Source organism: Choloepus didactylus, chromosome 4 (assembly GCF_015220235.1).
Source record: "Choloepus didactylus isolate mChoDid1 chromosome 4, mChoDid1.pri, whole genome shotgun sequence".
In the NCBI taxonomy this organism is placed as follows: Eukaryota; Metazoa; Chordata; class Mammalia; order Pilosa; family Megalonychidae; genus Choloepus; species Choloepus didactylus.
This window is the reverse complement of record NC_051310.1, coordinates 129,322,869-129,343,779: the sequence shown is the minus strand read 5'-3', so window position 1 is coordinate 129,343,779 and position 20,911 is coordinate 129,322,869. Positions and strand designations below refer to the sequence as shown.

General features: G+C 37.0%; 1 protein-coding gene and 1 pseudogene across 1 annotated transcript in view; one reads left to right on the top strand and one right to left on the bottom strand.

The window, feature by feature from the left end:
• The window catches only part of LOC119532794, a 53,755-nt pseudogene extending 39,582 nt beyond the window's left edge, over nt 1-14,173 (top strand).
• A 2,614-nt stretch (nt 14,174-16,787) lies between these two features.
• Nucleotides 16,788-20,911, bottom strand: part of DMXL2 (Dmx like 2) — a 251,856-nt gene continuing 247,732 nt past the window's right edge. Inside the window, 3 exon segments of the mRNA XM_037833974.1 lie at nt 16,788-18,241; nt 18,987-19,204; nt 20,362-20,414. Coding sequence (XP_037689902.1) covers nt 18,032-18,241; nt 18,987-19,204; nt 20,362-20,414 — 481 coding nt within the window. The 3' untranslated portion in view covers nt 16,788-18,031.

Sequence of the window (20,911 nt, the reverse complement as noted above, 5' to 3'; positions counted from 1 at the left end):
TTGGATCTGTTGTTTATAATTTTCATCAAAACTGGAAAATATTTGGACATTATTTCTTCAGTTATATTCTCTGCCTTTTCTTCCTTTAGGGACTTAATTTACAAGTATATTAGGCTGCTTAATGTTGTCCCACAACCTACTGATGCTCAGTTCATTTTGTGTGTGTTTAGTTTGGGATAGTTACTATTGCCATATTTTTATGTTTTCTGATCTCTTCTTCTGCAGTGTATTGTTAATATGAGATCTTTAGCTTACATTTCTATTATTTGACTTGAGTCTTTTTTGTATACCTTCCATGTCTCAACTTCACGTTGAAACTTGTCTTTAGCAGCTTGAACATGTTGAAACTTTTCTCTACCTTTTTGAATATATAGAATCTTTAAATGGCTATTTTAATATGCTTGTCTACATTTTTCTTATTTATGGATTCTTGGCTGCTTGTTTTCATGTAGGTAATTTTATTAATCAGATGTCAATAATTTGAGTTCTGGATATTTTTGTATTCCTGTATTCTGGAGTTTTTTTCTGCAACACAATTTAGCTGTGTGGTAACAGTTTGATTCTTTCAGGTCTTGCTTTTTAGCTTTTTTTTTTTTTTTTTTTTTTTTTTTTTTTTTTTTTTTTTTTAGGTTGGATCAGAGAAAGGAGGGTTTAGTCTAGGGCTAATTTTTTCTCACTACTATGGGGAAACCCTTCTGAGTAGTCTGCCTGATTCCTAATGAATTACGAAATTTTCCAGTTTGGTCAGTGAAAATATGAACTATTCCCAACTTGGTTACCACTAATCTTTTCTGGTTGTTTTTTTCCCCACTGCATCCAGTAGTTTTCTCACTTACATGCACTGATTAGTTCTCAGCTGAATACTTAAGGGGGATTTTCTGCAGATACCTCTCTGTGCAGCCCTCTCTTTGTTGGTGCTGTGGCCTGCAAACACTACCCACCTTGCACTTCCCAGAGTCCTCATTCTATCTCAGCAACTCAGCGAGACCACCAGGTTCTGTTGACAGTAGACCTGCCTTTGTAAGAAATAGTAAGAGAAATTCTTCAGGGATAAGGAAAATGAATACATCAGAAACCCATATCTACATGAGTGTTAAAGAAGGAATAAATGAAGGTAAAATAAAGTCTTTTATTTTTCTTATTCTAAATTGATCTAATAGATACATTTATTCAAAATAATGGCAACAATGTATTAGCTGATTACAGTTTATGTGTAAGTGAAATGGATGACAGTAATGTTATAAAGGATGAGAGTGAGTAATTGGGAATATGTTGTTATAAGGTTCCTTCCCTACCTGTGAAGAAGTAAAGTGCTATTTGAAAGTAGACTTATTAGATGAGTTGTAAATGTTTATTGAAAAGTCTATGGCAACCACTAAAATCTTTTAAAGTATAATTGGTGTGCTGAAAGAGGAGAGAAAATGGAATCATAGAAATTACAACAAAAAAGACAGAAAAAGATGAAGATAAAACAAAGAACAAGTGTAATGAATAGATGATAGTTACAAACATATAGATATCGATGCTACTATGTCAATAATGCAATGAATAGATAATAGTTACAAACATATAGATATCAATCCTACTATGTCAATAATCAATTTAAATGTGAATGGTCTATGTAGATCAATGAACAGAGAAAATGTCAGAGTAGATTAATCTAACTATATAGCCTCTACAAGAAATTCACTTTAAATATAAAGACACAGATTAAAAGGAGAAGATATATTGCACTAACACAATTCAAAAAAAGCTGAAGTAGCTAAGTTAGAGACAGACTGAAAAACAACAAAAATTATCAGTGATAAAGAAGTGTATCACGTAATGATAAAGAGGTCAATTCAAGACGACAACAATCTTTAATATGTATGCATCTAACAATAGTGTCAAATATGTGAGGCAAAAATGATAGAACTGCCCAGGAAAAGACAAACCCACTTTTATAGTTTGACATTTCAACACCCTTCTTTCAGTAACTGATATATTCTGCAGGCAGAAAGTCAACAAGAATATAGGTGAACTGAACAGCACCACCAACCAACAGGATCTAATTGACATTTAGAGAATACTTCATCCATTAACAGCAGAATATACATGCTTCTCAAGCTCACATGGAATAGTCACCAAGTTAGACCACATCTTGGGCCATAAATAACACCTTACCAAATTTAAAAGATAGAAATTATACAATGTATGCTTCCAGACACAATAGAATTAAACTACTAATCAATAATGGAAAAATATCTAGAAATTCCAAACATTTCTGGAGATTAAAAAACATGTTTCTAAATAATATATCAAAGAAGTCTTGAGAAATTCAAAGGTATTTTGAACTAAATGAAAATTCATATACAACTTATCAAAATTGTAGATTGCAGGGAAAGCAGTTTACAGGGAAATTCACAGCACTGAATGCATATATTAGAAAACATCTAAAAACTGATAGCCTAAGCTTCACCTTAGGAAAGTAGAGAAAATAGCAACACAAACTTAAAGAGAGTAGGAAGAAAAAAAGAGTAGAAATCAATGAAATTGCAAGCAGGAAATCAAAGAGAAAATTAACAAAACAAAGGTGGTTTGTCAATAAAATAAATAGCTAGAATAACCAAGAGAAAAAGAAGATACATATTGCTAATATCAGGAACAGGAGCCATCACTACTGATCCTATGGACATTAACAATATAAAGGAATATTGTAAATAATCTATGCACACAAGTTTGATAACTTAGATTAAGTGGACCAATTCCTTGAAAGGCATGATCTACTGATACTCATACAAGGAGAAATAGATAATCTGAATAGGTCTGTATCTATGAAAGAAATTGAATAATTAATAACCTTCCGAAATAGAAAGCAACAGACCCAGATGGTTTTACTGATGAATTCTAGTAAACATCTCTACAGTTTCTTCAAGAAAATCAAAGCAGAGTGAACACTTCCGTATCATTTTATGAAGTCAACATTACCCAAATATCAAAATCAGATAATGAAACTAGAAAGTAAAACTACAGACCAATATTGCCCATGAATTTAGGTGCAAAAATCCTCAATGAAATACTAGCAAATTGAATCCAACAATGTATAAAGAGAATTATACATCACAACCAAATGGGTTTATTCCAGGTATGCAAGGCTGGTTCAACTTTCAAAAATCAATTAATGAAATCAACCACATTAACAGGCTAAAGAAGAAAAATCATACGATCATATCAATAGATGCAGAAAAAGCAGATGACAATATCCAACACCTATTCATGATAAAACACTTTTAATGAACTAGGAATAGAGAAGAACTTCCATAACATGATCAGAACATCTACAAAAAGCCTACAGCTAACACACTTAAGGATACCATCTAGGTTTCACCATTATGATCAGGAACAAAACAAGGATGACCCCCCTCAACACCTCTACTGAACATGATACTGGAAGTCCCAGCTAATGCAGTAAGACTAAGACATGATAATCTGTGTAGAAAACTCCAAAGAACAACAACAAAAACAAAAACTGAAAAAACTGTATGTCCTAATAAGTGATTATAGCAAGATTGTAAGATACCAATCAAAAGTGAATTGATTTCTTATATAGCAGCAGTCAAAAATTGGAATCGAAATTAAAAAAATACCACCATTTATATTAGCACCAAAAAATAAAAAAATAAAAAACAAAAAGCCCTTGGGAATAAATCTAATAAAATATTACAGGCTCTCTATGACTACGTATACAATATAAGACTCTAATGAAAGAAATGAAACTATCTAAATAAATGGGGAGATATTCTATGTTCATGAAAAGGAAGATTAAATCTTGTTAAAATGTCAATTCTTCCTAATCTGATCTGAAGAATCAATGCAATCCCAATCAAAATCCCAGCAAGTTACTTACTTTCTGGATACTGACAAAGCAGTTTTAAAGTTTATACAAAAGAATTCTTGAGGAGGCGGGGCAAGATGGCGGACTGGTGAGCTGTATGTTTTAGTTACTCCTCCAGGAAAGTAGGTAGAAAGCCAGGAACTGCGTGGACTGGACACCACAGAGCAATCTGACTTTGGGCATACTTCATACAACACTCATGAAAACGTGGAACTGCTGAGATCAGCGAAATCTGTAAGTTTTTGTGTCCAGGGGACCCGCAACCCTCCCTGCCAGGCTCAGTCGCGTGGGAGGAGGGGCTGTCAGCTCCGGGAAGGAGAAGGGAGAACTGCAGTGGCAGCCCTTATCGGAAACTCATTCTACTGATCCAAACTCCAACCATAGATAGACTGAGACCAGACACCAGAGAATCTGAGAGCAGCCAGCCCAGCAGAGAGGACACAGGCATAGAAAAAACAGCACGAAAAACTCCAAAAGAAAAGTGGAGGATTTTTGGAGTTCTGGTGAACATAGAAAGGGGAAGGGCAGAGCTCAGGCCCTGAGGCTCATATGCAAATCCCGAAGAAAAGCTGATCTCTCTGCCCTGTGGACCTTTCCTTAATGGCCCTAATTGCTTTGTCTCTTAGCATTTCAATAATGCATTAGATCTGTGAGGAGGGCCCTTTTTTTTTTTTTTAAATCCTTTTTTCTTTTTCTAAAACAATTACTCTAAGAAGCCCAATACAGAAAGCTTCAAAGACTTGCAATTTGGGCAGGTCAAGACAAGAGCAGAACTAAGAGAGCTCTGAGACAAAAGGCAATAATCCAGTGGCTGAGAAAATTCACTAAACACCACAACTTCCCAAGAAAAGGGGGGTGTCCGCTCACAGCCATCATCCTGGTGGACAGGAAACACTCCTGCCCACCGCCAGCCCCATAGCCCAGAGCTGCCCCAGACAACCCAGTGTGACAGAAGTGCTTCAAATAACAGGCACACACCACAAAACTGGGCGTGGACATTAGCCTTCCCTGCAACCTCAGCTGATTGTCCCAGAGTTGGGAAGGTGGAGCAGTGTGAATTAACAAAGCCCCATTCAGCCATCATTTCAGCAGACTGGGAGCCTCCCTACACAGCCCAGCAGCCCAGAACCGCCCTGGGGGGATGGCACTCACCTGTGACATAGCACAGTCATCCCTCAACAGAGGACCAGGGGGTGCACGGCCTGGAAGAGGGACCCACTTGCAAGTCTCAGGAGCCATACGCCCATACCAAGGACTTGTGGGTCAGTGGCAGAGACAAACTGTGGCAGGACTGAACTGAAGGATTCGACTATTGCAGCAGCTTTAAAACTCCAGGATCACCAGGGAGATTTGATTGTTAGAGCCACTCCCCCTCCCTGACTGCCCAGAAACACGCCCCATATACAGGGTGGGCAATACCAACTACACATGCAAGCTTGGTACACCAATTGGACCCCACAAGACTCACTCCCCCACTCACCACAAAGGCAAAACAGGGGAGAACTGGCTTGTGGAGAACAGGTGGCTCGTGGACGTCACCTGCTGGTTAGTTAGAGAAAGTGTACTCCACGAAGCTGTAGATCTGATAAATTAGAGATAAGGACTTCAATTGGTCTACAAATTCTAAAAGAACCCTATCAAGTTCAGCAAATGCCAAGAGGCCAAAAACAAGAGAAAATTACAAAGCATATGAAAAAAAACAGACGATATGGATAACCCAAGCCCAAGCACCCACATCAAAAGATCAGAAGAGACACAGCACCTAGAGCAGCTACTCAAAGAACTAAAGATGAACAATGAGACCATAGTACGGGATACAAAGGATATCAAGAAGACCCTAGAAGAACATAAAGAAGACATTGCAAGACTAAATAAAAAAATAGATGCTCCTATGGAAATTAAAGAAACTGTTGACTAAATTAAAAAGATTCTGGACACTCATAGTACAAGACTAGAGGAAGTTGAACAACAAATCAATTACCTGGAAGATGACAGAATGGAAAATGAAAGCATAAAAGAAAGAATGGGGAAAAAAATTGAAACGGACCTCAGGGATATGATAGATAATATAAAACGTCCAAATATAAGACTCATTGGTGTTCCAGAAGGGGAAGAAAAGGGTAAAGGTCTAGGAAGAGTATTCAAAGAAATTGTTGGGGAAAACTTCCCAAATCTTCTAAACAACATAAATACACAAATTATAAATGCTCAGCAAACTCCAAATAGAATAAATCCAAATAAACCCACTCTGAGACATATTCTGATCACTTGAGAAACTTGAGAAAGAGCAAGTTCTGAAAGCAGCAAGAGAAAAGCAATTCACCACATACAAAGGAAACAGCATAAGACTAAGTAGTGACTACTCAGCAGCCACCATGGAGGCGAGAAGGCAGTGGCACGATATATTTAAAATTCTGAGTGAGAAAAATTTCCAACCAAGAATACTTTATCCAGCAAAGCTCTCCTTCAAATGTGAGGGAGAGCTTAAATTTTTCACAGACAAACAAATGCTGAGAGAATTTGCTAACAAGAGACCTGCCCTACTGGAGATACTAAAGGGAGCCCTACAGACAGAGAAACAAAGGAAGGACAGAGAGACTTGGAGAAAGGTTCAATACTAAAGAGATTCAGTATGTGTACAATAAAGGATATTAATAGAGAGAGGGGAAAAATATATATGACAAACATAAACCAAAGGATAAGATGGCTGATTCAAGAAATGCCTTCATGGTTATAACATTGAATGTAAATGGATTAAACTCCCCAATTAAAAGATATAGATTCACAGAATGGATCAAAGAAAATGAACCATCAATATGTTGCATACAAGAGACTCATCTTAGACACAGGGACACAAAGAAATTGAAAGTGAAAGGATGGAAAAAAATATTTCATGCCAGCTACAGCCAAAAGAAAGCAGGTGTAGCAATATTAATCTCAGATAAAATAGACTTCAAATGCAGGGATGTTTTGAGAGACAAAGAAGGCCACTACATACTAATAAAAGGGGCAATTCAACAAGAAGAAATAACAATCATAAATGTCCATGCACCCAGTCAAGGTGCCACAAAATACATGAGAGAAACACTGGCAAAACTAAAGGAAGCAATTGATGTTTCCACAATAATTGTGGGAGACTTCAACACATCACTCTCTCCTATAGATAGATCAACCACACAGAAGACCAATAAGGAAATTGAAAACCTAAACAATCTGATAAATGAATTAGATTTAACAGACATATACAGAACATTACATCCCAAATCACCAGGATACACGTACTTTTCTAGTGCTCACGGAACTTTCTCCAGAATAGATCATATGCTGGGACATAAAACAAGCCTCAATAAATTTAAAAAGATTGAAATTATTCAAAGCACATTCTCTGACCACAATGGAATACAATTAGAAGTCAATAACCATCAGAGACTTAGAAAATTCACAAATACCTGGAGGTTAAACAACACACTCCTAAACAATCAGTGGGTTAAAGAAGAAATAGCAAGCGAAATTGCTAAATATATAGAGATGAATGAAAATGAGAACACAACATACCAAAACCTATGGGATACAGCAAAAGCAGTGCTGAGGGGGAAATTTATAGCACTAAACGCATATATTAAAAAGGAAGAAAGAGCCAAAATCAAAGAACTAATGGATCAACTGAAGAAGCTAGAAAATGAACAGCAAACTAATCCTAAACCAAGTAGAAGAAAAGAAATAACAAGGATTAAAGCAGAAATAAATGACATTGAGAACAAAAAAACAATAGAGAGGATAAATATCACCAAAAGTTGGTTCTTTGAGAAGATCAACAAGATTGACAAGCCCCTAGCTAGACTGACAAAATCAAAAAGAGAGAAGACCCATATAAACAAAATAATGAATGAAAAAGGTGACATAACTGCAGATCCTGAAGAAATTAAAAAAATTATAAGAGGATACTATGAACAACTGTATGGCAACAAACTGGATAATGTAGAGGAAATGGACAATTTCCTGGAAACATATGAACAACCTAGACTGACCAGAGAAGAAATAGAAGACCTCAATCAACCCATCACAAGCAAAGAGATCCAATCAGTCATCAAAAATCTTCCCACAAATAAATGCCCAGGGCCAGATGGCTTCACAGGGGAATTCTACCAAACTTTCCAGAAAGAACTGACACCAATCTTACTCAAACTCTTTCAAAACATTGAAGAAAATGGAACACTACTTAACTCATTTTATGAAGCTAACATCAATCTAATACCAAAACCAGGCAAAGAAGCTACAAAAAAGGAAAACAACTGGCCAATCTCCCTAATGAATATAGATGCAAAAATCCTCAACAAAAATACTTGCAAATCAAATCCAAAGATACATTAAAAAAAATCATACACCATGACCAAGTAGGGTTCATTCCAGGCATGCAAGGATGGTTCAACATAAGAAAATCAATGTATTACAACACATTAAAAATTCGAAAGGGAAAAATCAAATGATCATCTCAATAGATGCTGAAAAAGCATTTGACAAAATCCAACATCTGTTTTTGATAAAAACACTTCAAAAGGTAGGAATTGAAGGAAACTTCCTCAATATGATAAAGAGCATATATGAAAAACCCACAGCCAGCATAGTACTCAATGTTGAGAGACTGAAAGCCTTCCCTCTAAGATCAGGAACAAGACAAGGATGCCCGCTGTCACCACTGTTATTCAACATTGTGCTGGAAGTGCTAGCCAGGGCAATCCGGCAAGACAAAGAAATAAAAGGCATCCAAATTGGAAAAGAAGGAGTAAAACTGTCATTCTTTGCAGATGATATGATCTTATATCTGGAAAACCCTGAGAAATCGATGATACAGCTACTAGAACTAATAAACAAATTTAGGAAAGTAGCGGGATACAAGATTAATGCACATAAGTCAGTAATGTTTCTATATGCTAGAAATGAACAAACTGAAGAGACACTCAAGAAAAAGATACCATTTTCAATAGCAACTAAAAAAATCAAGTACCTAGGAATAAACTTAACCAAGATGTAAAAGACCTATACAAAGAAAACTACATAACTCTACTAAAAGAAATAGAAGGGGACCTTAAAAGATGGAAAAATATTCCATGTTCATGGATAGGAAGGCTAAATGTCATTAAGATGTCAATTCTACCCAAACTCATCTACAGATGCAATGCAATCCCAATCAAAATTCCAACAACCTACTTTGCAGATTTGGAAAAGCTACTTATCAAATTTATTTGGAAAGGGAAGATGCCTCGAATTGCTAAAGACACTCTAAAAAAGAAAAATGAAGTGGGAGGACTTACACTCCCTGACTTAGAAGCTTATTATAAAGCCACAGTTGTCAAAACAGCATGATACTGACACAAAGATAGACATATAGATCAATGGAATCGAATTGAGAATTCAGAGATAGACCCTCAGATCTATGGCCGACTAATCTTTGATAAGGCCCCCAAAGTCACTGAACTGAGTCATAATGGTCTTTTCAACAAATGGGGCTGGGAGAGTTGGATATCCATATCCAAAAGAATGAAATAGGACCCCTACCTCACACCCTACATAAAAATTAACTCAAAATGGACCAAAGATCTCAATATAAAAGAAAGTACCATAAAACTCCTAGAAGATAATGTAGGAAAACATCTTCAAGACCTTGTATTAGGCAGCCACTTCTTAGACTTTACACCCAAAGCATAAGCAACAAAAGAAAAAACAGATAAATGGGAACTCCTCAAGCTTAGAAGTTTCTGCACCTCAAAGGAATTTCTCAAAAAGGTAAAGAGGCAGCCAACTCAATGGGAAAAAATTTTTGGAAACCATGTATCTGACAAAAGACTGATATCTTGCACATACAAAGAAATCCTACAGCTCAGTGACAATAGTATAGACAGCCCAATTATAAAATGGGCAAAAGATATGAAAAGACACTTCTTTGAAGAGGAAATACAAATGGCCAAGAAACACATGAAAAAATGTTCAGCTTCACTAGCTATTAGAGAGATGCAAATTAAGACCACAATGAGATACCATCTCACACCGATTAGAGTGGCTGCCATTAAACAAACAGGAAACTACAAATGCTGGAGGGGATGTGGAGAAATTGGAACTCTTATTCATTGCTGGTGGGACTGTATAATGGTTCAGCCACTCTGGAAGTCAGTCTGGCAGTTCCTTAGAAAACTACATATAGAGTTACCATTCGATCCAGCGATTGCACTTCTCGGTATATACCCAGAAGATCGGAAAGCAGTGACACGAACAGATATCTGCACGCCAATGTTCATAGCAGCATTATTCACAATTGCCAAGAGATGGAAACAACCCAAATGTCCTTCAACAGATGAGTGGATAAATAAAATGTTGTATATACACACGATGGAATACTACACGGCAGTAAGAAGGAATGATCTCGTGAAACATATGACAACATGGATGAACCTTGAAGACATAATGCTGAGCGAAATAAGCCAGGCACAAAAAGAGAAATATTATATGCTACCACTAATGTGAACTTTGAAAAATGTAAAACAAATGGTTTATAATGTAGACTGTAGGGGAACTAGCAATAGAGAGCAATTAAGGAAGGGGGAACAATAATCCAAGAAGAACAGATAAGCTATTTAACGTTCTGGGGATGCCCAGGAATGACTATGGTCTGTTAATTTCTGACGGATATAGTAGGAGCAAGTTCACAGAAATGTTGCTATATTAGGTAACTTTCTTGGGGTAAAGTAGGAACATGTTGGAAGTAAAGCAGTTATCTTAGGTTAGTTGTCTTTTTCTTACTCCTTTTTTATGGTCTCTTTGAAATGTTCTTGTATTTTGTTTTTTTTTTAATTTTTTTTTTTCCATACAGTTGATTTAAAAAAGAAAAAAAAGTTAAAAAAAAAAAAAAAAAAAAAAACAAGGAAAAAAATATGTAGTGCCCCCTTGAGGAGCCTGTGGAGAATGCAGGGGTATTCGCCTACCCCACCTCGATGGTTGCTAACATGACCACAGACATAGGGGGACTGGTGGTTTGATGGGTTGAGCCTTCTACCAGAGGTTTTACTCTTGGGAAGACGGTTGCTGTAAAGGAGAGGCTAGGCCTCCCTATAATTGTGCCTAAGAGCCTCCTCCCGAATGCCTCTTTGTTGTTCAGATGTGGCCCTCTCTCTCTAGCTAAGCCAACTTGAAAGGTGAAATCACTGCCCTCCCCCCTACGTGGGATCAGACACCCAGGGGAGTGAATCTCCCTGGCAACGTGGAATAGGACTCCCGGGGAGGAATGTAGACCTGGCATCGTGGGACGGAGAACATCTTCTTGACCAAAAGGGGGATGTGAAAGGAAATGAAATAAGCTTCAGTGGCAGAGAGATTCCAAAAGGAGCCGAGAGGTCACTCTGGTGGGCACTCTTACGCACAATTTAGACAACCCTTTCTAGGTTCTAAAGGATTAGGGCAGCTGGTGGTGGATACCTGAAACTATCAAACTACAACCCAGAACCCATGAATCTCGAAGACAATTGTATAAAAATGTAGCTTATGAGGGGTGACAATGGGATTGGGAAAGCTATAAGGACCACACTCCACTTTGTTTAGTTTATGGATGGATGAGTAGAAAAATAGGGGAAGGAAACAAACAAACAAACAGACAAAGGTACCCAGTGTTCTTTTTTACTTCAATTGCTCTTTTTCACTTTAATTATTATACTTGTTATTTTTGTGTGTGTGCTAATGAAGGTGTCAGGGATTGATTTAGGTGATGAATGTACAACTATGTAATGGTACTGTGAACAATCGAAAGTACGATTTGTTTTGTATGACTGCATGGTATGTGAATATATCTCAATAAAATGAAGATAAAAAAAAATAAATTTTATGCAAAAGGCAAAAGACCCATAATAGCCAACACAATATTGAAGAACAACAGTCAGAGGCCTGGCATTACCAGACACTATAGACTAACCATAAAGCTGTGATAATCAAGACAGTCTGGTACTGGTGACAGATTAGACAAATAGAACAGTGGAACAGAATATATGGCCCAGAAATAGACCTACGCAAATACAGTGAACTGATGTTTGACCAAAGAGCAAAGACAATTAAAAAAAAAGACAATCTTTTCAACAAACGGTGCTCCAACAAATGGTGTATGTACATATGCCAAAAAATGAATCCAGACACAGGCCTTCCACCTTTACAAATATTAACTCAAAAAATGGATCATAGATCTAAATGTAAAATGTACAAACATAAAACTTCTAGAGGATAACATAAAAGAAAATCTAGGAGACCCTCAGTTTGCCAGTGTGTTTTTAGATATACCACCAAAAGCATAATCTGTGAAAGAAAAAGTTGATTTGTTGGACTTTATTAAAAACTTCTCTACAAAAGATACTGATAAGAGAATGAAAAACATGCTACAGACAAGGAGAAAAGGGCTTTAAATATATGAAGAACTCTTAAAACGTAACAGTTAAGAAAGCAGACCACCATGGAAAAATGGGCAAAAGATCTTCAACAGATACCTCAGCAAAAAAAAAAAAAAAAAGTGCATGTGTATATGTGTACCTATGTATATATATACACACACACATACAAATAAGCATATGACAAGATGCTCAACTTCATAAGTCACTAGGGAATTGAAAATCAAAACAAAAATGAGATACCTCTACACAAAAAACTTGACAATACAAGTGCCTGTGAGGATGCAGTGCAACAAGAATGCTTAGTCACTGCTGGTAGAAATACAAAATAGTACAGCCAGTTTGGCAGTTTCTTATCATACAATCCAGCAATCACACTCCTAAGTATATTTATCCAATTGAGTTGAAAATTGGTGTCCACACAAAAACATGCACACGAATGTTTATAGCAGCTTTATGAATTCCAAAAAACTAGAAGCAACCAAGGTGCCCTTTGATAGGTGACTAAACAAACCGTGGTACATCCATACAATGGAATGCTATTTTGCAATAAAAAGAAATGAGCTATCAAGCTACAAAGAAGACATGGAGGAACTTAAATGCATATTGCTTAGGGAAAGAAGTCAGTCTGAAAAGGCAACATACTGTATGATTCCAACTTCATGAGGTTTTTGAAAATGCAAAGCTATAGAGACAGTAAAAAGGTCAGTGGTTGCCATGGGTTTGGGGAGAAGAGAGGGAAGGATGAATAGGTGGAGCACAGGGGATTTTTAAGACAGTGAAACTACTCTGTATATGTAATAGTGGATATGTGACATTGGACATTTGTCAAAACCCACAGAACTGTACAACACAGAGTGAATTTTAGTGAATACTATGGGCTTTAATCATGTATCAATATTGGTTCATCAGCTGTAACAAATGTATCAAACTAATGCAAGATATTAATAATAGGGGAAACTCTTGACAGGGTAGGGGAGATAAATGGGATCTCTGTACTATCCGCTCAATTATTTTGTAGCCTAGAACTATTCTAAAAAATAAGGCTATTAATTAAAAAACACACACAAAGTAGGGTGACACATGGCAGATCCCAGTAAAGCAAGAACTCAAAGCAGGCAGCAGCTACCATAAAGAGAAATTTATGAATTTTTGAATTTTAGTTTCAAAATTCTGTTTTTGAAGTCAGAGGGGAGGGAGAAGCAGAGATGGACAAGGTGGTGTTTGCACAGGGCAGGAGAAGGGGTGGTGAGGGGACTGGCTGTGGTCCCAGCAGTGGGGCAGGCAGTAGCTGCAGTGGCTTGTTGGATAAGTGGAAGATTGATAAGCCTGAAAAAATTGACAAGTAGAATGGGTAAGCTGTGAAAAATTCTTTGGATGATTCTGCCAAAAACATTCTTCTGGAAAAGTACAGATGTGTAGAGAATGTTGGTATAATTTTGGTCACCTCACCTTATGTACGATCTATGTTTTTGTTTGGTTTTGTTTTGCCGTAGTAGCTTTGATTTGGGATTACACGCAGCCCTTTCCAGATTCCAAGTCTGCTTTGGCTTTGTGTGTCACACCCTATTTTGTGATATGGGGATCCTGACCATTTATACCTCAAACAAGGAGAAGAGCATCTCATGGCCCACAGAAAGGACCTTACAGGGATGGATCCTGATGATATTTGGCAACTGTCCTCCAGTCTCATAAGGTTCGATGACAAATACACCCTCAAGCTGACCTGTATTAGTAGAACAAAGCAGCTCTGGGAAGGCGAATTCACCAAGTCCATGACTAAGTTTTTAACCACAGTGCGACACTGATTGTGGATGCTTATGAGCCTGAAATATCCAGGCTCCATGACAGTCTCACCAAAGAAAGGAAAGTAAAATAGCCAATTCTAAAAGCAGCAGTCCTTCTGCTGGATCACACCGAATTACTGGGTGGGGGTGAAAAGAAACAGAGAACTTAAAATGAGTGAAGTAAAGTAAGAATTGTTTAAAATGCCTATTTTGTCCTGAAATTTTAGTCTGTTCTAGATAACTAAGCTTTTCTAGCAAAGCTATGAGAAGTTGTAGCTCTGAAGTCTAGCTGTAGCTTCCTGAGCTGCTGATAGTGTTGCTTTGATTTGCTTTTCTGGAAAAGCATTTTTGCTAAAAGCCTACAGACTTCTTCCTTCATGTGTGGCAGTCCTTTATAGGATATAGCTTTGTGCCATGCAGCATTTAAAGAAGGAGTTTTTAAAATCGTTAAACCTGTTGCTGGTTCTGTTGTGTTAATTACTGTTTCAACAGCTGCTCCTTTAGGAAATTCAGGCTACAACTTCTTGTGTATGACAGCTTTCCTTCACACACCATTTTTGTGGGTGTGTATATATTTCACTTGGGGAGATTTTAAAAACACAGCTTTTTAATTTTGTTTAAAACAGACCTTCTGCCTGTTACATTTTATGCACTTAATCAGTTAAGTCAGCAGCATTTTTTTTATATTGTGCTTTCTGCTAGCATATCCCTGTTTCTTTGTGCCCCTTATTAACTGTCATTTTCTAATTTTTTTTCCAATAAAAAAGAAAGTCATGGTCTTGATGGCAGGAACAGTGTAGCAAGTGCTAGCAGATGTTCTATTATAGGATCCTTTTGTTGCTAGGCTGTTTTACTGGCCACAGGCCCCCGAGAACCTGTAGCCGACAAATTCCTAGCTTATAAAAACGCTCAGTACTTAGGCGAGGTAATGTTCCAGGTACTTTACCTGTACTAGCTCACTAAGGCTCACAACAGTCCTAACAAGAAGGAACTGTTACTACCCCCATTTTACAGGTGAGGAAACTGAGGCACAGAAGCTAAAAAATTTGTCACACAGCTAGTGATAGTACTGGGATTTAAGCCTGGGTAATCTGGCGCCAGAGTTTGTGTTCCTGCAGAAACAAAACAGTTGCATCTTTTCCAGTATATCCCCAGTGTGTCAGAAAAGAACTGGGCACTTGCCCAAATCCTGTGACCTTTAGGAATACTGTCCCTCCGCCTTATGAAAGTACAGTCTCAGCTAAGCCTAGTGCCTAAACTACATTGTTTATAAGAAGTCACCCTTATTAATTTTCCTGTTTCGCTTGGGAATGTTGCCCTATATAGCTCCACACTGCAGGGAATTGTGGAACAATGCCAGATGGGAAGTTCAAGTCTTGAATTCTGTTCTCTTCATTCCTATAACCCTTGGGTAAGTTATGTAATTCTCTGATCCTCTAGTATCCTCATTTTTAGGGGGTGAGAATCCTAATTTTTTCAGCTACTGGACGCTTTTGAGACCATGCACTCGGGTAACTGTAAAGTACTTTTACAATGAAGGAGTTACTCTTGGTCATAGGGGTCCCAAGGATATAGACAGTGAATAAATCTTCCCCACGATGATTATTTGTTAAATGCTCCTTCACACAGGTGTACCTTTTTCATTATATATACAAACATGTACCTTCACATGGTTTTGTTATTTTTACAAAAATTGAATTGTGTTGAAATGTTATTAAAAACTCTTTACTGTGGAGATATATATATATATATATAACAAAATGTTCCATTTTAAACATTAAAAAATTCTATTGTAGATTCTCACTGAATCAGCTATCATTATTTTAGTAGACTATAAACAATGATGGAATGCCAACTAGGAGGCACACTGTCTACTAAATTGTGGTAAGTTACATACGTGTTTGCTGTTTTTGTCAAATTTGTTTTCCTACGTATTCAATCACCGTCCCTCCTCTTTCCCTCACCACTCCAAATAAGCACTATTCCTAATAGCTCCTTTACCAGTGCCAGCGCCAAAAACAGCAGTGAGACTAGTTCTTACCCAACCAAATCTCAACACTGAGTGCCTTTTCTGTCTTGTTCACCACAATACCACCGTATTTCCTGGAAAGGTTTGGAGCTGTATGTACTCCAGAAAACCACGTTCTTACACTTAATCCATTCTTGTTCGTATGGGTGTGAACCCATTTTAGTAGGACCTTTAGATGAGGTTACTACAGTTAAGGTGTGTCCCAACTCAATCAGGATGAGTATTAATCCCATTATTGGAGTCCTTTATAAGAGAAATGAAATTCAGACAAATAGAGCCCCAGGAAACAAGAGCTGAAGGTGAAAGCAACCTGGAAGAGAAGGGTCACCATGACAGAGGAGCCCAGAAACCAGGATCACTGGCAGCCAGCCCCAGAACTCCAGTGTTTGTGAAGAAAGCATCATCTTGATGACACCCTAATTAACTTGAACTTTCTCTTAGCTTCAAAACCGTAAGCTGATAAATTCCCATTGTTTAAGTCAACCCGTGGTATTTGCTTGAGCAGCCGAGGAAACTAAAACAAATTGTTTCTGGTATATAAACATTTGTGAATGAGACTTTCTAACCTATTAGACAATTTATTCAAAGAGATAAATATTTTATCAAATTGAAAATGATCTCAACCATTAAAAATAATACCAGAGAATGCTAGACCAGTCTATTTAAATAGACTAATGTAAAACTTTAACAAATAACATTTATTTTTCATTTACATATGGATTTCACACTTGGACATCACATCACCTTCAGAGAAAGGTGTTTTTATGCCATTATATTTTACTATTTTCTGCACAGGCATTAAACATCTTCATAAACATGATGAGACAATTTGCTGGTTAACATTTAACACACAGACATTGGTTTCAATATTTCAAGAACATATTTTTGGTGACAACCAAGGAAATACATCAAAATATGACATTGGCTAATATTTTACAAGCAAATAATATTTAACTCTGCATAGTTTATACAACAGGCTGTGGTAATAAATAATATCACAAATCTTACCAACTATTAATTGGCCACAAAAAGCCTAACATTCATTTTAATTACAATATGAAATGCTCTATTGGTGTAGTTTCAACATAACCTTAAAATGTAGGTGTTTAACCTTGAATACATCAAAAGAAAAAGTACTAAGTTGGACTAAGAAGTTATGTTTTGGTTCACTACAAATATGTTCATGTGTTACATTCCAACACGAAGGCAAGTATTTAAATAGAAAAACTAGCAGTTCAAAAAATGTGAATGTGCGAATCATGAGGAAAACATTGCATTTAAATTTGCGCTCATTTGCAAGTTACAGTACTAGCTCAGTATAAACACTAACAGGAAAAATATTCAGCAGGAAAGAATGTAAATGACCTTTCCCAGCAGAGGACTGGTCACTGCACACTGCTCCATAGCTAAGAAAGTTTTTCTGGTTGTTTACAGCTGCTTCTACCTTATGACTATCCCTCATTCAACAAAGAAGGAAATGGCAGGCATGCTTCAACCAAACGGGTAAGAACAGGAAGAAAAACCTGAATCAGCAACATTTTTCTTTCTAAATTTGGTATAAAAGTCCTTCTTGTTACTTATTACTAATATGCTAATCCCTAAGCGCAAATGTTTTCTGAATCAGGTTTGCTAAACGCTGTAAAGAACAGCTAACTTTCATACAATAAGAGGTTTGATTTTTCAGTATGTCAGCATTATAACAAAGTACATGCACATTTTATCAACCCGTATGGGTGGTGCTCCACATAACACCACTGCCTGGATCAGACTCAGATCTACAGAGATTCTCTGTATTTTTAGAGTTAACAACTGCTTGGAATGCAGAATTGGTTTTCTTCCATAATGCCTAATAATTACTGCAGTGTGTGTTTTGTTTTTTAAACTGAAATGTATATAAAAAGTAAAGCCCCCACCTCTAAGTCTATAGAATGTCAAGAATTCTATTAGGGATGTTAAAAGAATTAGGTAAAACCCTCGTTTTCAGTGTGCCATCTGCACCACAGGAGAAGATCCTGTTTCCCTGGATGATGTCAATCTGCATGACTCCAGCTCCGATGTTTCTGAAAATGGACTGCTTAGCATGTTCATTTTTAAATGAATGAATTAGGCCATGGCCTGTCAATCTCCAAACCTAGTTTAAAAGAAAATCAAAGAGTGAAAATAAAAACCTTAAGTCATTAAAAACAGAGACACCAAAAACAAATACATGGCCCTTACTTCTGTGCCACTGGCCCAAATGATCTCATTAAAGACTAACCTTTCCATCCACAGCCTCTTTCCCAACAACAGCTTATCGAGTTGGTAATAATAATACCATCCAGGATACTGTCCTTATACTTCATGGTCCCTTCTTTCCAATTTCTCTCTTCACTTCCTCTTCTAGTTTCGTATTAACTGTATGTATCCCATCTCAAATTCAAATAAATATGTTCCTAATGCTAAGCTAGCCCCTGTAGCAACATAAAAGAAGTCCAGTACCATCGTACTTATCTGGAAACCTCATCTCAACTATCCAAAACAGTCAAGCACTGGAGCTGGAGCTGGAGCTAGGACAGGATGGAAAAGGTTCTGAGGCATCAAACTGATATCACCCAAAAAATCCAGGCATTAATTAAATCATGTACTTTACTCAGAGCAGAGTTCTTTAAGACTTTCTAATGACCTGAAGTCTACTGAGTTTGATTATCTGGTTTTTGAGACAATAACAGTTTAGAAAGAGCCACAAGGAAGTGGGGGGTGGAGTGGAGGCAGGGTGTCAGGAGACATTTACATTCTATAGCTCCACAAGGCTTTACTCCATTCCCTCCTCTTAAAGAGTGGGTATTTTTAATTTTTCAGTCAGTCTTAACACACTCTAACCTCTTGTACTGACTCACCTTTATGTTACCTTCTGCTGAACCTGTAGTAAAATATTCCTCACAGGGACCGAGAGCCAAAGCCTTAATCGCTGAGTCATGGGCCTGGAATGTGTGAATCAGCTGTCTCTGTCTGATGTCAAAAATGCAGACACATCCTTTCCTACCTCCAGAGATTAGGAGCTGCTGTTTTGGTGCATACTGAAGTACAGTGGCACCATGATCATGGCATGTGAAACCTGAAGGAAAAAAACATTAAGAATCTTTCCCAAAACAATTTCTTCTTTATAATTGTGATGTTTAAATTCATATTCTAAATAATATAGAAATTACTGTGACCTATTTTCAGTTTCCAAGGTACACTTACATTAAGTCATTGAATTTTTGTAGTCACAGGACTAAAAGACAAAGAAAGATGCTGCGCAATAACAATTTTTTTTTTAGCTATAATCTCAATCTGAAAAAAAAGTACACACAGAAAAACAGGAAGTTTAAATGTTAAGCCCAAAGTTGTACTATCTTGTAAGTATGAAGCAAAAGTGCAGCGAACACCAAGCTTCTCACTGATGCATTCAGCTACCTCATTAAAACCCACTAGTGACCAGTGCTGTCCCATACATACCCTCATCAATCATTCTTCTCAGGTAAGTACCTGACGCCCAATCGCATTAATGTGAAAATGACCCATTGCAATTTAAGGGGCTATCTTTCTAGGGATTCTTTGTATTTTAATATGATTAAAGCTTTAAATGAATATTAGGCAAATCTTTTGCGACATTAATAGTTGCTCCCAGAAAAAATTTCTGTGGTCAATATACAATTAGGAAATAACTACATCTTTCAAAACGCAAATCAGTATATTAAGACAGAAATCTTTCTATAAAAAAACTACTTAATTTTGCTTATTTGAGCAGTGAGGACTTTTTTTGGGTGGTACTATGTGGAAGCGAGACCTTCAGAACATCAGTTTGGCAAATACTGTCTTAAAAGGAATAATATTTAAATGGTATGGTTCATATTATGTTAACCTTTGTTTTATTTTATGGTTATGTTTCATTTTTTAAAAATATTATCTCATTTCTATTGAGGTTGATGAATACCTTGCAACTAATTTCTTAAACAGCCTTGTTAGTAGCTAGTGCCACCTTCCACACCACATTGTCTGGTTAGAATAAAAGGTAAAGATTATTCTAGGCTAGTTGGATTTCTATGATATTATATATTTACCTCAGCAAGGTAGCCAGACATTCTAATTAACCTTAGAACTTTCAATCAGTCTAAACATTTCTCCATTCTCAATACATGAATAAACACTCACTTGATTCACTAATTGAAATAAAACCAGGAAAGTAGTCTTCTATAGTGTACTAAAAACCACAGACCTTAACTCACTCACCATGAATGAGGCTGTTTCCAGGTGATATCAATGTGTCCCAGAGGCATACATTTCTTAAATAATAACAAAAACATATCATAAACAATTGTTCTAAGTCATCACTAGGGGCAAATTTTGTCTTCAAGTCAAATATTTTTACTTATTGACTCTTGCTATCTTTTTGACTCTGCTGGGACAGGGGCTAGGACTGGGGGTTTTTCTCTCTTCTAATAGTTTACCCTTTTCAAACTACATAGTTGAGTGTCACACGGTCCTACTGGTCTCTCCATTCTCCAACGCCCTCTTTTCCAACATCACTCCCAGGAAATTGCACTATGATTTTCTGAAAAGGAACTGCTTCTATTTCCCCAGATGGTAACCACTGCAGGGAAATGAAAGATGATATCCAAGGGCATGTGTTGCTGATGAATGTTGAGAATGATAGTGATAGAGGCCAAATGCTTGTTAGTCCTCAAGAACCTGATAGTACTAGCAGCAATGAAAAAAGGACTGAATAGTTTTGACATAAAAAGTATATGTGCTTATCGATCGATTACATTAGGGGTAATTT